Source organism: Berghia stephanieae, chromosome 7 (assembly GCF_034508935.2).
Source record: "Berghia stephanieae isolate SIO BIC M18660-M18661 chromosome 7, UCSD_Bste_1.3, whole genome shotgun sequence".
In the NCBI taxonomy this organism is placed as follows: domain Eukaryota; kingdom Metazoa; phylum Mollusca; class Gastropoda; order Nudibranchia; family Aeolidiidae; genus Berghia; species Berghia stephanieae.
Genome location: NC_088366.1, coordinates 38,559,298 through 38,574,404, shown reverse-complemented (window position 1 = coordinate 38,574,404; position 15,107 = coordinate 38,559,298). Strand labels below are relative to the sequence as shown.

Below are 15,107 nucleotides of genomic sequence, written 5' to 3'. Positions count from 1 at the left end.
TATATATATATTATATATATATATATATATATATATATAATATATATATATATATATATATATATATAATACATCTTTTCTAATACATGGATTAGAAAAGATAAAATAAAAATAAAATACTAAAATCAAATTATACACAACCCTTGTAAAATCCGTGTTTATATACAACTGCGGAACATGGGCACTGACTGGAACCGAAGAGCAAAGATTCCATAGAAAACAACTGAAAAGAGTCCTGAATATACGATACCACACAAAAATAAGCAATAAAACACTGCACTGTATGAAAAATGCAATGAAAGACCCTTATCCATTCAAATCATGGAGGCATGATGGCGGCTTTTTGGGCATACTCAGAAGAGATGTAAATATACCAGCTAATAAAGCCATGAATACTTTTTTCACCCCATCTGGACAGAAGAAAAATCAAGGTAGACCACCCACGTCAATTCACACTGTCCTCAATAGAAACCGAAAACGCTTTTAAAATAACAAAGTATTAAAATCAAAGGAAGACCTTACGAAATTAACATCCACAGCAAAAGACCGTGGACAGTGGAAGGAAATGACACGGATGATTAGAGAGGCAGCCGAGGCGTCCCGATCGGATGATTAGGAAGCAGCGAAAGGCCTTAAGTCAGGTAAGTCAAGTCATATATATATATATATATATATATATATATATATATATATATATATTATATATTATATATATATAAGCTATACCCCTAATTAACACACTTTTTATACCCCCAAAAAACCCGAAGTATTTTATATAGGCAGTAGAGAGCGCAGGTGCTCTTTGTGCCCTCTTGACGAACGAGCACCTGTTGCAACCACATACAGGAAGGCCATCTTGTTTTGATGAAATATCGTTGGTTTTAAGCCACTCAATCCTATGTCTCCGGTGAAAAGAGTTACATGCGGCTTATTTTATATTAGCATCGGTGACCTTTTGGTGATCCTGATGCCCTCCCTAGTCGGCTGGTCCTTGAAAGCTCACAAATGCAACTTTAAACGCATAAGAGTGCTGGGAGTAGCTACAAATAGGTAAAGGAGCGGTGGTTTGCAACTTTAAACACATAAGAGTTCTGGGAGTACAAATAGTGAAAAGCGGTAGTTTTCGCTATTTGTAGTGGTAGTACAAATAACCACTTCGTTTATATTTTGTAGGGGAGGGCATCCGATGCTTTAGGTTTTGAGAAGTCAGGTCATCGACGACTGAGAAGTTCCCGACCTCCACTTAGTTTTCGATGCTTTTCTCGTCTCGAGAATCTTGGTCGTCGATGCTTCTCGTATTGAGTCCCGAGTCCCGAGTCTCGAGACTATACTGCGCGAGCGACGCACGCGTTACTAACAATGTGTACTATCTGCATTGTTCACCCCTCTCTCGTCGGCGATGATTCCAGCGAAGCTCGAGACTTTTTTGCGTCTCGATGCTTTTTTGAGTCTCGAGACTCAAAAAAGTCTCGAGCATCGCTCTTAGTCATCGGTGCTTTCATTCAATACCTAGTCATTGGTATTGGGTATTGACGTTATATCATATTTTAAACAGCTAACAAAACACAAACGTCGTAAATAGATCAAAATGGTTATAGGTATCAATGTTTTATTATTATACAAAGTGAATTTATTTAATGTATTTTAAGTTTTAATACAAAAAAGCCATCCAAAGCTCAATTGAAGTGCTACTTCTCGGGAATTCCCGACTTTTCCTTGGTCATCGAGTTCGGGAAGTTTTGAGTGTTGGTGGCCGATGACTTGAGGTATCATCGAGACTTCCGCTCGACACTAATATTTTGTCATTTGTCAGTCAGGTTGGCGACGGAAGACAAGAAACATTTTCATCTTACCTGAACAAAAGTTGTCAATTTGAGTGAGTTTTCGCTACAACTTTGAAAATTTGTAGTGGCGGAAGGAATCTTCGTAGATGATATAATCGGATTATTATAACTTAAGTCATTCAATTAAAGCTGTAACAAAACAAAAACTCTCGCGTGTTGTCTATTTGGTCGGTTGGGGAAATGGTCGCCGGTAAGGGAAGGAACGACTTAAAAAAGTAAAAATAATAATGTTAGAGTTAGATTGCGCCCAATCCTCTATACAACAAAGCTCTAGGCTCGAATGCTACTATTGCAAACAACTGAAATGAATTTTATCTTCAATTTGCAGTCAGGGGCGGTTGCTGGCTGTTTATTTAAGGCGGCATGAATCGAAGAACAACATGACAACAGTAACAGCAATTAGACTGCCATATAAAATTTCTTCCTTTGAATATCAACTGTGATAACAGTCAATTATAGGATAGAAAATCCAACCTTAATGCACTATTTATCTACTCCAAAGACAATAACATTACAAGTTGAACTGCTCTGTTTGTCGGGTTAATGGCTAATGGACAGGGATTCTTATTATAAAATGGGGCTCTACTCGGTGAATGATTTGTGAAATATTCGTATTGATGATTAAAATCCATTTGAGCAAAACGAATAGCAATAAAATCTAGATATTTATTGTAATTTTCTTCATTCGTATGTTTTGATTACAACAAACCTGTTCTTCCAATGATAAAACTGATATGGTTTTGATTTCTCCCAAGTCAGGCCTCAAGGTGTGCAAAACTAAATTTGCCGGCCTGACCTAGTTATTTTAGCAGTAAAGAGTATCGGTTGTTTGTGGGGGGAGGTGGATAACCGAAGTTTTAAAATAGAAGAAAACAGTCTTTTATATAAAATACTTGGGCGGCCTGTTGACTTTTTGGCTCATGGTAGCCCCCATACCCCAGCCTCAGCTCATTGTCGCACGTCATCTCACATCGCGTGGGGCAACAAGAAAAAGAGAGCCGTCTGTGATGATGCACAACTTTCGTATAGTATGTATCTATCACAGCTCGAGGAGAGATGCGCGAGTGTTAACGAAAAACAGCATATGCAAAAACTGAGACGAAAAGCAGTATCTGCTAAATGTGAAAATTGTAGGGCGGCACAAAACAACTTCGCTCAATTAGACCGACCGACTACTGAGAATAACGAATACGAACGCTATCTACTATTCACAGTACTCTCTGTCTCTAGTACTCTATCTAGACTGCGAATAATGAAAACGACCGCTGATACTGATAGAGGAAATCATTATTCACAGTACTACTGCTAATAGAGGAAATCACTATTCACTACTACATGAATAGAGGTGGCCCTCGGATCAGTCGCAATTTTTTTGCTGATACTGTGGTTTCTTGCAGTTTATTCCAGTTATTAACAATTCTAGCTGAAAAAAGTTCCTTCTTTCATTTGTCTTAAAACGTTCTTTTTGCAGTTTCTTGCTGTTTCCTCGTGTCTGCATGTTCTTGTTTGGTAAGAAATCCTGCCTCTACCCTGTCTATTCCCCTTAATATTTTATATGTTTGGATCATATCTCCTCCTCTTCTCCTGTAAACTAAGGTCGGGAGATTTAATTCTTTCAGTCTCTCACAGTAGTTTTGTCTTTCAGGTGTGTGATAAGGGAGCGTTCACATATTATGTCAACACTTTGGGGGGGAGGGGGGTCTGCCAAATGTTGACAAGTGTTGACATGGGGGAGGGGGGGGGGGGGGTTCATAGACCGTGGGCTGGCTATAACCCCCACTTGGGATTTTATACCACTACTTTTTTATGTTAGGCAACCTCCTAAGGAAGTGATCTTAACATATTAGCCACTTGGCAAGTGTCGCCTTAACAGAGTTATTGCCCCTGAAAGGTCACGTGGTGCAAAATAAGTACCAACCAATTTAAAATATTCATAACTTTTTTAGTTTTAGCTCTAGAACATTCAAATCGGTTCCAAATGAAAGGCCACAGTCTATACCTTAAACATAAGTCACGATATTAAGGTTTCAAGATTTTTGTCTTGAAGGAAATCCATGACAAAAGGTCAAAAAGCAATTTTCTTGTGTTTTTCAATATCTATTTTTAAGAATAACAACTGAACAATGAATAATTCAATATGCTCTAAATAAATGAAAATGTAGATGTACTGTTACTTGCCGTACATGCCAAATTTGAAAGCATCTGAAGTGATAGTTTTTTAATGGGAATTCATTTAATGCCCAAAATACCGAAAGCCTGTGAAATTTTTTTTCTTTCAAAATTGAGTAAATATATTCATGTTGCATATCAAATTAAAGTTCTCGATCAGCAGAATCATTAAAATCATTTTCCTCATTATTTAGGGCATAAAAGTCTCTAAAGTGTTTAAATCAGTTTAAAACGTACATTTTATCAATGGCAGCATATGACGGGCTTAGTTCAAGATGTACTTTGCTCCACCAACTCAGCTGCAGAAGCTGGGTAATCTTTTTCCTCTTCGCTGTCACTGTCACTCGTTTCTTCCTCACTGTTGTCACTGTCAAATTCATCAGCTGAAAGGGTTTCATCATCTCCACTATCATCTGGCTGATCAGTTGACATGATATCCACCAGATCTTGTGGAACAATGTCTCCGGCACACCAGTTGCATTCTAGGTTTCCATCAGTTGTCACCTTCCAGCCATGATCCTCAGGAGGTGGAAGATTTGGAAATGAGATATTGGATTTCTTCCAAAGAAGCGTCTGATAATTCACATGCATGATGTGCATTTGAAGAGTGAATCGGCATGGGGGCAGCAGGCTAAAATTAATTCCAACATAGTTTGACAGAATATTTCCAGACCCTGTGTGGAACCGTTGATGAACCATATTAAAACGCAATTTGTTCACATCTGAATAAGTATTTTTATTGTAGATAAAGCAAACAAACTGTTCCAAGTCATCCAGAAGCTTAGAATCCACAATTTCATTCACACCAAGAGCCTCGAATGCAAGAAGAAACTGTGGTTTTGCCTTCATGATTTTCAATGGCTTAATTTTTCCTCTTCGAATGAATGCACTAGTGGTGTCGCATCCTGTAAAAGCATGAAATCCCAAAATTGCACGAATCAAACTTGTGTCATGCATCTGAGATAATAGAGATATGTTGATAAGTCTGCGATGACATCCTGTTCCAGTCCATAAAAACAGCGGCTTTGAAATTTCAGTGGCAAAGTACATCATCAGTAGAAAGACATCTGTATCCGGAGAGTGAACAACAATTTCATCACAATCACTCTTGGCTGCATGAAAACAATGAAGTATAATGCGGCTGTCTGCTTCTTCATGTGATGAACACAATGAGTGTACGATGGTGGCTTCTGTTGTTACTCCATCTTTACTTGTCAAGCAAGTGCACTGTTCTTCTGATACAAACAGTATTTCCTTGCCTTTGAGGCATATGTATCATCCTCCCATGACTTTTGAATAAGGTTGATGAGATTTTTCTTGTTGTCATCATTAGATAGAAAAGACTTCCAATCTCTTGGCGTTTTTGTAGATAGTCCCCGCAATAACAAGGGTTTTGTCTGACTGGAGCGTCTTCTGGTCCGTTCAAGAGATTTGATGGATTTTGTGTTATACGAATCTGTCACAAAATGAATACGTTTAGCTGAGGGTAAAAGTTGAAAGATCTTTTCTGACAGCTGGCCAAAAGTTTCCAGGATACTTGTTAGGGAATGAAACAGAGCATTTCCATCAATTACAACTTCTTTGCATGTATTCGTATTGTTTGTGACATCAACAAGAGCGACAGGATTTTCTAATTTATGCATCAATGCACTTTTGTCTGTTTTTGTTGGAAGTCCATCTGGTGTTGCAAGGGCCCATGGGATTGGACTTAGAGGATATGCCAACACTTTTTGCAGATCCAAGTCATGATGTGTACTGACCATCAATAACTGCCCAAAAATGTTTCTCTGTGCAGCGATCTGTACACTTTGTTGTTTTGATGGTTTTACAGTGACAGTTTTATGGTCGTTATGAAACGTCTTCAGAGATGTCTTTTTTATGGGCTTGTGAAAGGAATGTTCTTTCTCCACCAGACGTTTTTGAACAAATTCATTAAATTGTTCCTGGCCCTTATGGTCAACAGACAAAAGATCATCAGAAATATTTTCTGCTGCTCTCATCCCTGAAGATAAACATATTATTAAAGATTCCTTTTCGTCAATATCAAAGGGATTTATGAATCTGTTCACTGCAGAATGCACACGCTGAACAGCAGCCTCACTTTCCCGTATTTTTGATGGTCTTTCTTCTTTGTGAATGGAGGTGTCTTCCTTATTCATGTCGGCTTGTTCGAGAGTGGCATTTAAATACTCAGCTCTTGTGTGTCTGGTAAGACACCAGCGATGATATGCAGGCATATTTCTGCTGAAGTCAATAATCCCCATTTTAGATTTTGCTTGCCGATTGATAGTCTGCTTGATCGACATGTCTACAGCTGTTCTTGATGCTGGAACGTGTGATCGAGAAACACTGAAGCCCCAGTTTTTCAGCAACTCATCAGCACCTGGATGTGAATGGGAAAGATTGGTCAGAGACATGAGGTATGCTGACACGTATCTAGCATAGTTCAGATGGTCCATTGCAAAGAATAAGGGACGTAGTTCCTGAAGACACTGGACATGAACAATGAAGTTGTTGGTCTTTGTGGCTCTTAGAAATTTTAGCAACAGCCAAACTTTATCCATATACTTAATCCAAAATTGGGCTGTTTTTCCAAGACGTCCCTGGTGAACTCCTTCCCTAAAGTGTGAGTATCGCATCCACAAATCTTTGAAGTCTTCGTTCTCTGATGCGCTCTCGAGACTATTTTCGTCCATGAAGAGCATGGACTCACTGATGTCTTTTTTCACAGATTTGATGAGAATGTTGGAGTTGGTATGCTGCTCAAACTGTTTAAATAAACATCTCTCTAGAGCCTCTAACATCAACACGTGAACTCTCAGTGCCCTATTATAGTGCTTTCCACTCATCACTTTGTTCATTAAACCACTTGCACAGATGCCAGATTCTATGATAATTTCTTCAAAACCTGTCCCTTGCATGAGTTTTCCCAAAGCGCCGAAATACGAAATAGTGGAATACACTAAGTCTTACTATGACGTCAGAGTATGCTTGTTGATTCTGCCAAACTAAACCATAGGCAATTCTTGCAATTGCAAGATCACATGTTATTATAGTATACTGTTGGCCAAGCTCACGTGTCGCTTGTCGTGAAATGTTGATCATCTCTTGCACTGTTGCAGGCTGCGTTGATGGAGTATTGAGACTTGTGAAGAAGTGGAAGCTAATTCTATAAACCCCACTACATGTTTTGAATCAGCACAGAGAATTTATGGAACTCAGAGTCATCATTGTTGTTTTAGACCAATATCTATTTTCTGTTGATCATGGCACAAGCAATTATTTCTTGAGTATCGGTGAGGATGTCAACCAAATTTCTTTTCGAGTAAGCATGTATGCAGCAGCGATTTATGATCAGGAAGTGGTATACAGTAACTAGGTTTGTTTTTTTTCTATTAGGGTTCGCTCGAGGCCGGAGGACTTTTTTCTATAAGGGTTAGTCATAAGTCTTAGTAAAGGTGCCTGGGTGTTTGTTTTTCCTATTAGAGCTAGTGAAAGGTACTAGGTTTTATTTTTTCTTAGGGTTAGTTGAGGGAATATTTTAGTTGTTTCCCTTAGCACGAGGAGCTTTCGGAAGTCCTTCCCTGAAAATTAGTTTTGGCACTGTTCGTGGGTTGATGTCCATGACTAGAGGGCGGTCATCTTTTTTATTTTCCTTGGAACTGGTCCAATCTGGATTGTCACATTGGCTCTAATATATCCAAATTGAAATAAAAAATAATTATTAAAAATAAAATTTATTAATTATAACAATGACATACTTGTATTTGTATTAAATATGATACCGTTGATAGAGATAAAGCAGTATGTTGTTGAAATCTTGCTCATTGGTTTTCCCGTGTATGACCAAAGGGTCCAAAGTGTGCAAATCTGTAAAGCTTTTATGTCTAAAACTAGTAGAAAATACATTGTTTTTTAATGCGTACTTACCACACAAAATGGACGATCCCAAGTGTCATAGGTACATTCACCCCTGTCAATCAAATGACACGTGTTGATAAAAAAAGAAACAATTAAAAATTACCAAAACTACCCCTTCCCTCCACCCCATGCCCAAAGAAAATTAAAGAAACTATGATATGATTATTACGTGGATTGAAAATAAGAAACATGAATCAAACAAGTGCTTGAATTCTAAGAAATATAATAATAATAAACAAGTAATAAACACGGAAAAAAAATTGAAAGTAGTCTGTAATATACGGACTTAATTGCATCACACAACAAAACATATCTAGCCAATCTCCAATGTAAACATAAAAAGATCGCCGTCCCCTCACCGGGGACATCGACCTGCGAACAGTGCCTTAGTTTTTGTCCCCTCTCTGAACACAACACTGTATTTTCAGCCTATTACAATTTCACTGTCCATTAATTCATGAAAGGGATTGAATACAATACCAATTAACAATCAGAATCAGAGATGTTTTATATTGAAGCCTGCATGAAACCAAAGTTACCGTGTTTAAACGCGTGTAATTTATATAGCAGAAGTTCGGTAATTCGAAACGTGCTTAAGGCGTGCCTAAAGATGGAATTAATTAATTTAAATATCAACGATAATATTGCAAGTGTGATCCGATCGGCCATCATCTAAATTGGAGCTAGTTATAATTTTATATAAGATTGTAAATTGTATGCATTTTAATAAAATCGTATTCACTTTGCACATTTTAGCTCTCTTTTATACACATTTTCATGGGGTAGGGTTGGCAACACTGCATCAAATATTGATGTACAACCATCTTTGATGCACCTTGGTTTCCAAGGACAAATGAGGGTATTTTATTGGCAGGGCTTCTCCATGATGGAGAAAAACATCTCAATCTCAAGAACAATGGTTGCCGAGCGTGGTTTTGCATTTTCAATTCCAATCATATGGAATTCTTTACTACCAAAAACCCGACAGTGTAAAAGTCTACCAGTCTTCAAACAGCATCTAAAGACACTTCTTTTAAGTTCTGCTTATCGTGATTCAATGTGAACTTCGAACAAGATGTGACTGTTGTGGTGATTAAGTAGTCGAATGAATGAACTTGTATGATACTGATACCAAAAAGCTATATCAAATTATGATAATAATGATAAACTGCTAATAGTTCTCGTCGAGTTGCTTAATTCTTTCATTTCAAAACAAGACCAGCAAGCCACCCAGCACCCTTGACACTAACTAACCCCCTAGTGCTGTTGACACAAAGTAACAGCTCTATATGCTCACCAGTCTCATGGACATATCTTAGGGGATTGCCTCAAACCAGCTCATGCAGACTCTTCAAAACTTGTCCATGTCTTTTGTTTTTGTTTCTATGCATTACCTGCTGGAAGACCTCCTCATTTGCCTGCTAGCTTTAAAAGAATTAAGAGCTTTATTAATCAAACCTCTGTGAATCTGGCACAAATACAAAAAAAAATGCATAGTTTTTCTGATTTGTTGTGAATTTTCTCTTTTGATTTTGAGGTCTCACACATAGATGAAGATGATAGCCATTGGATTTGAAGGAAGTGCCAACAAGTTGGGCATCGGTATTATCCAAGATGGAATCGTTCTGTCCAATCCCCGTCATACTTACATCACTCCACCTGGACATGGTATGTAATTCTCAGTTCTCACTCTTGTATGTCAAAGATTTTAGAAGCACTCAGAAAAAAAATGATCTGTTACGGTTATATTATCATTGATCTGGCCCCCCCAGGAAAACGCGACCGATGCGGCCGCATAATTTGCCACTTACCGCAATGCGGCCGTATATTTCACCTTTTACCGCATAATTATGCAAAATATTGTTTTTAGCGTGAATTTATGACCATTAGTAGGGGGAATTAGGTCCAAAAAACCCTTGAATTGTGCAAAAAGGGTTGAAAGCATGAAAATTACATATGTTGTAGAGTATGAAAAACCCTATAATTTATGATATAGAACCACTCTGAGAGATCAGTATTAGTTGAGATTCAAGGTTTTTAAGATTAGAAAATTTTGAAATGGACGTCAATAATTCTTTCATTTTTATTGTGTAAACATTCGAGGCAAGCCGACCAAAGGTTGTTTTACGTCATCCTTTGGATTCCCATTGGCGACTATTTTTAGCGTCGAAGCGGATGTTTTCCTTTCCCTTTACTTTCGATTCACGAACCAAACAAATTATTTAATCGTAAATAATATTCAATTTCACTTGTTTTAAAGGACGTCTAGCGAGCAATATTCTATAAAATTATGAGATTTTTTCTGCATCTGATTTAATAAGTATAATCAATTGCTCTAAAACGGACGGGCAGACGGGAAGACGAGCAGAGGGGTAGACTAGCAGATAACCGATAACCGATAACCGGTGTTGACAAAGGACAGTGCTCATTTCCCCTCCCCCTGTTTTCTTTTCTTTCCAAAAATACTGCTATAATCATTTTACGTGAGTTAAAACCAATTTCGGTCAAACTTGATGACAGTAAAGAGTCAGCATACCACTTACATTGCTATAATTATTATCATTATCATCATCATCAACCACTATGATGCTGTATTGTGGCACGTTATTTACTTTACGTTATTTATCGCAAAGGGACAATGGGAGAATGTTCTATTTGTACTGTTGTGTCCTTATGTAAGGCACTGCACACATTTTGCCTGCTGATGATGTGTCTTAAACAGAAAGAACGAAAGAAAGAGAGAGGGGGGGGGGGGGGGGGGGAGAGAGAGAGAGAGAGAGAGAGAGTTATGAAAGAATATTGCATATGCCTAATAAAGGAATGCGTTTGCATGATTTCAGATACACATACAATAGCAAAAAGAACTGCTCCCAGAGACTGGGACAAGTGTTTGATATGCCAACAAGATAACACAGACCGTGTATAATGTCCCTCTAAGTCGAGGAGGTATGACAAAGGGCAAGGCTATGAAACTCTTTTGAAGATTTAACACAATTCAATTCTTTGGTTTGTGATGAAAACAAGTTGGATGTATCTATTTTTTTAATTCATCAGAAAGAAATGAGATTATTGAAAGCTTAAAACAAAATGATGCTAAATGGCATAAGTATTGTCGTGTAAAATTTAATGCCAACAAAATTAGGCGATTAGAATTAAAGAAATCTAAAAGAATTCCCCTACAAGAATTCCAAACTTCGTCATTTGACTTGAAGGAGTCACCGAATGAATATATTTCGCAACCCACGAGAATAATGAGACAACGTTCAAAATTAGAGATTGACTATAATAAACAAACGTGCATTTTTGTAAAAACATGGAATCGGGAGTACATTCTGTAATGACAACAGATATGGAAGAAAATATTCGTGAAATAGCGTTATCTATAAAAGATTCTGATATGTTGTCATTTATTGCCGGATGAGATTTAGTCGCTCAGGAGGCACACTACCGCCCTGCCTATACCATAAAATTTGTCATGCACGATACTTTAAAAAAAAACAAGCTTGAAAAGATGTCACTGCTGATGATAATCATGATGTCACAGTTCTTGAAAGAAGTCGAGCTTTTGCTAACATTATATCTTTTAAAGAAGAGAACCCTGCAACAAATGTGACGATCAACATAACACAGTGTTCCAAATTGCTTCTCAGCGATCTTTTAGTCTGAGTCACTGAACCGTGAAGTCAGTGATTTCACGGCAGGTAATCTTAATCCTGGGTGCATTCCTTACTAATCCCTATCTTCCGTTTTTTTGTGTTAATTCAAACATTTTCTCACCCCGATAATTAAATATAACATTATATTTTTTAGTTGAATATCATTTACCCTTCTTTGCTACACATCATTGTGAAATTTTTATCAAAATAAGTTTATTGGTTATGTTGTAACTTGGGTTATAAAAGTATGTACATAATAGAATTTTGAAAAGTGATTTCTCAAATATAATTAGTGATATCTCATTAACCAAACGATAGATTTCCTTCGTTGATAATTTATAAGTTTTAAAACTTTATTGTCTTTTAGGTGTGAAAGTTCGGTTAGTGCGCGAAGCGTAGTTTATTTTTTATGATTTTTTTAGTTTCACCTATCAGGTAAAAAGGGAACATACACTTGAGATACACTTAAAAATCTCAATTCACTATGTTGTTTATGTGCTAAAGGTGCACTAACAGTTAAAGAAAAGGCTAAAAACAGGAAAAACATTTTTTGTAAAGACTTCAAAAATGAAATCAAACTATTCTTTGACATTGATATTGGAACGGACCTTAAAAATAAACATTCAGAAGTTATATGCTATAAATGTGAAAAAAAAATTAGAGACATGAAAACATATAAGAGTCTACTAGCAGTTGTAGAATCTTACAAGACCTGTGAATTGCTCACTGATGTGCCTCAAGAGAAAAATAAGAATGGGAAACTAATATCCCAATCACAGAAGAAAAAATAGCCTTAGTTGTTCATAAAGAGAAACTGTCAGAACGATGTGGGCCAGTCTGCAGTTCTCTTGATGATATATTAAAAACAAACAAAATCATATCTCAAGTATGTCATAGTCGTAGCTTCATAGGAAATCATTGCCATAGATATTACACACAAGACGTTTACGAAAAACTCACTGAAAATGTCGTTTCTAAAACATACATGTATACAAACAATAAATTAATCAGAGATAAAGCTGAAACTATAAACAAATGTTTTGATGAAATAAATGGAGCTTATTCTGAAATACATTCACTAATTTCTCACACAAAACCAGTCACAGAGACAGTAATAGAAAGTGTTAATAGCAAGATAGAGAAATATATGACAATATACCGTAATTACTTTCCTCAAAATGTACTTCCAAAACACCACATATTGGAAACCCATTGCATACCTTTTATGAAGAAATATACTTTTGGTCTAGGTCTTTTAGGAGAACAAGGAGGTGAATTGTTACATTCAACAATTTCAAAAATTGAAAAGAGAACACAATCAATGAGAACATAATCATCTCAATTAAAAACAATAATAAAAAGTAACCTCCTGCAGGTTTCTCCTGATATCATGTCGTATGTGCCCCCCAAAAAAAGAAAGTTAGAGAGAAATGAAAATTTGATGAATCAAACAAAATAATACTTAAACATCTTAAAACATTTGACATATTACGTGGTTAAACTTCCTCTAAAAATAGAGCTGTTATTTGTATATTTTGAGTTATATGTTGCTTTCTCAATCCCCTTTTTTTCTCTTTTCTACTTATCCCTTTCTCCCTCCAACTATCCTCCGTTCAATAGCTACATCCTCCACCACAAATCTTTTTGTTCTTTCTCATACCTAAACAGATCCATACACATACCAACACACACTAGCAACTCCCCATCTCTAACACAAACACACACACACACACACACACACATACACACATATAAACACACACATGCATTGACACGCAAATTACTCAATACGCAAATTACTTAATATCTAATTTATAAATGGGTTTGGACGCATTAATGGACTCTACTAGTTTTCACAATGACTTTTAAAATAAAATGAATTCAATTTTTTGTAAACACAGAGAAAGTGCTGGGTATCTGCTTTTTAAAGAAAGTGAATATATAATATTAAAGTATGTTTGATGGCATTCTAACTATATTCTGTAATCTGGAGTTGTAATACAAGAGAGATTGCATATTGAATCCTCAAGGACGTCGAATGTTGAATGGGAGGGTTCAAATATCAGACGGAATAGTGAAATAACCAAATTTCCGGCACATGTGAAATTTTGTGACTAATTAGAAATAGTCTAGAATTTTTTTTTAACTTTGGTCGTTTAAATTTTTAGATAATTAAGAGTTTATTATGCATGTTTGAGTGAATTTTTTTTCAAAAATACTCTGAAAGTTAATGCTTAGTGTGAAAATTATATACGTCTTATTATTAATAAAATTATATCAGAATAAAAATCATCTTCTCCTTTTTCTAAGTAATCACTTTGTATTTATAAATAACATTTTAAAAATAGTTAAAAACAGGTTTAAAAACCATAACAAAGGTTGATAATTTCAATAGTCACAAAAGGCTCTGACTGAATAGCAGAAATCGGTGAAGCGTGACAGTATGCATTGTGAGAACAGGGGTAAAGCGGGCTGAACTAAAAGATCGCTTTTGGAACACTGTGATAAACCACTGTGGAGCTTATTTCCAGAATTTTCCAAAGTGTCCCAAAAACTCATCAAATGATCATGTAAGAGAGAATGTATCGGCATCCGATGCAAGTGTTTAAGGTCCGTTTGCCTTGCACGGACTTGTTTAGATGTGGGTGTGTGTGTGTGTGTTGGGGGGGGGGGGGGGGTGAGGTCAGTACAGTAATGAGTAAAATTATCTCTCTCTCTCTCTCTCTCTCTCTGTGTGTGTGTCTTCCTCTCTATCTCCGTCTCTCCGCTCACTCCTCTCTCCCCCCCTCCCCTCCCCCCTCTCCCTATTTTATCTACTAGTTAGGTTAGTACAATAATGAGTAAAATTCTCTCTCTCTCTCTCTCTCTCTCTCTCTCTCTCTCTCTCTCTCCCGCTCACCCCCTCTCTCTCTCTCCCGCTCACCCCCTCTCCCCCCTCTCCTGCTTTTATCCACTAGTTACAACACGAAATAACCGTAAATGGTTACTGGTATTTTAGAACGCACATTGTATTGTCGTGGTTATTTCCTCGGACAAGTAATGCTATATAGGAAAAAATAAAAGTGCTAAAAACGCACTGTTATGATAAATTGCCAGAGTGGTTCTATATCAGGTGTTATTTATACGGGTCATAGCTACCTATATGCCAATTTTCAGGATTTCAACCCCAATGTGCACGGTTTTAGCTTAATTTTCCCTAATACAATGAATGTGAAGAAAATATATATTTTTACGCAGTTATTTCCCTTAATAGGTAAAATCTAAGGCCTTAAACCGATACGTTATGATTGATTGCCAGAGTGGTTCTATATCAGATGTATTTTCTATGGGTCTTAGCAACCTGTATGCAAATTTTCATGCTTTCAACCCGAATTGGCACGGTTTTAGCCTAATTCCCCCTACTACATTGTATGAAGAAAAATGAAACTGAAAAAGTCCGACGATGTTCCCAAATACGTGACAGTGACTTCCCTTTAACTTTAAAGGGAGGCTATTCCAATTCCAAGTGTACGATTTG

General features: G+C 36.8%; 1 protein-coding gene across 4 annotated transcripts in view; it reads left to right on the top strand.

The window, feature by feature from the left end:
- Positions 1 to 1,732: 1,732 nt before the first annotated feature.
- LOC144977198 (putative tRNA N6-adenosine threonylcarbamoyltransferase) overlaps positions 1,733 to 15,107 on the top strand; it is a 162,863-nt gene continuing 149,488 nt past the window's right edge. For 3 of the 4 annotated variants that reach the window (XM_078922147.1, XM_078922146.1, XM_078922144.1), the window contains exons 1-2: positions 1,733 to 1,876; positions 9,472 to 9,602. In XM_078922147.1, the coding sequence (XP_078778273.1) occupies positions 9,485 to 9,602 (118 nt within the window). In that variant the 5' untranslated portion in view covers positions 1,733 to 1,876; positions 9,472 to 9,484. The remainder of the gene's footprint in view (positions 1,877 to 9,471; positions 9,603 to 15,107) is intronic. The other variant, XM_078922145.1, reaches the window with a different exon arrangement.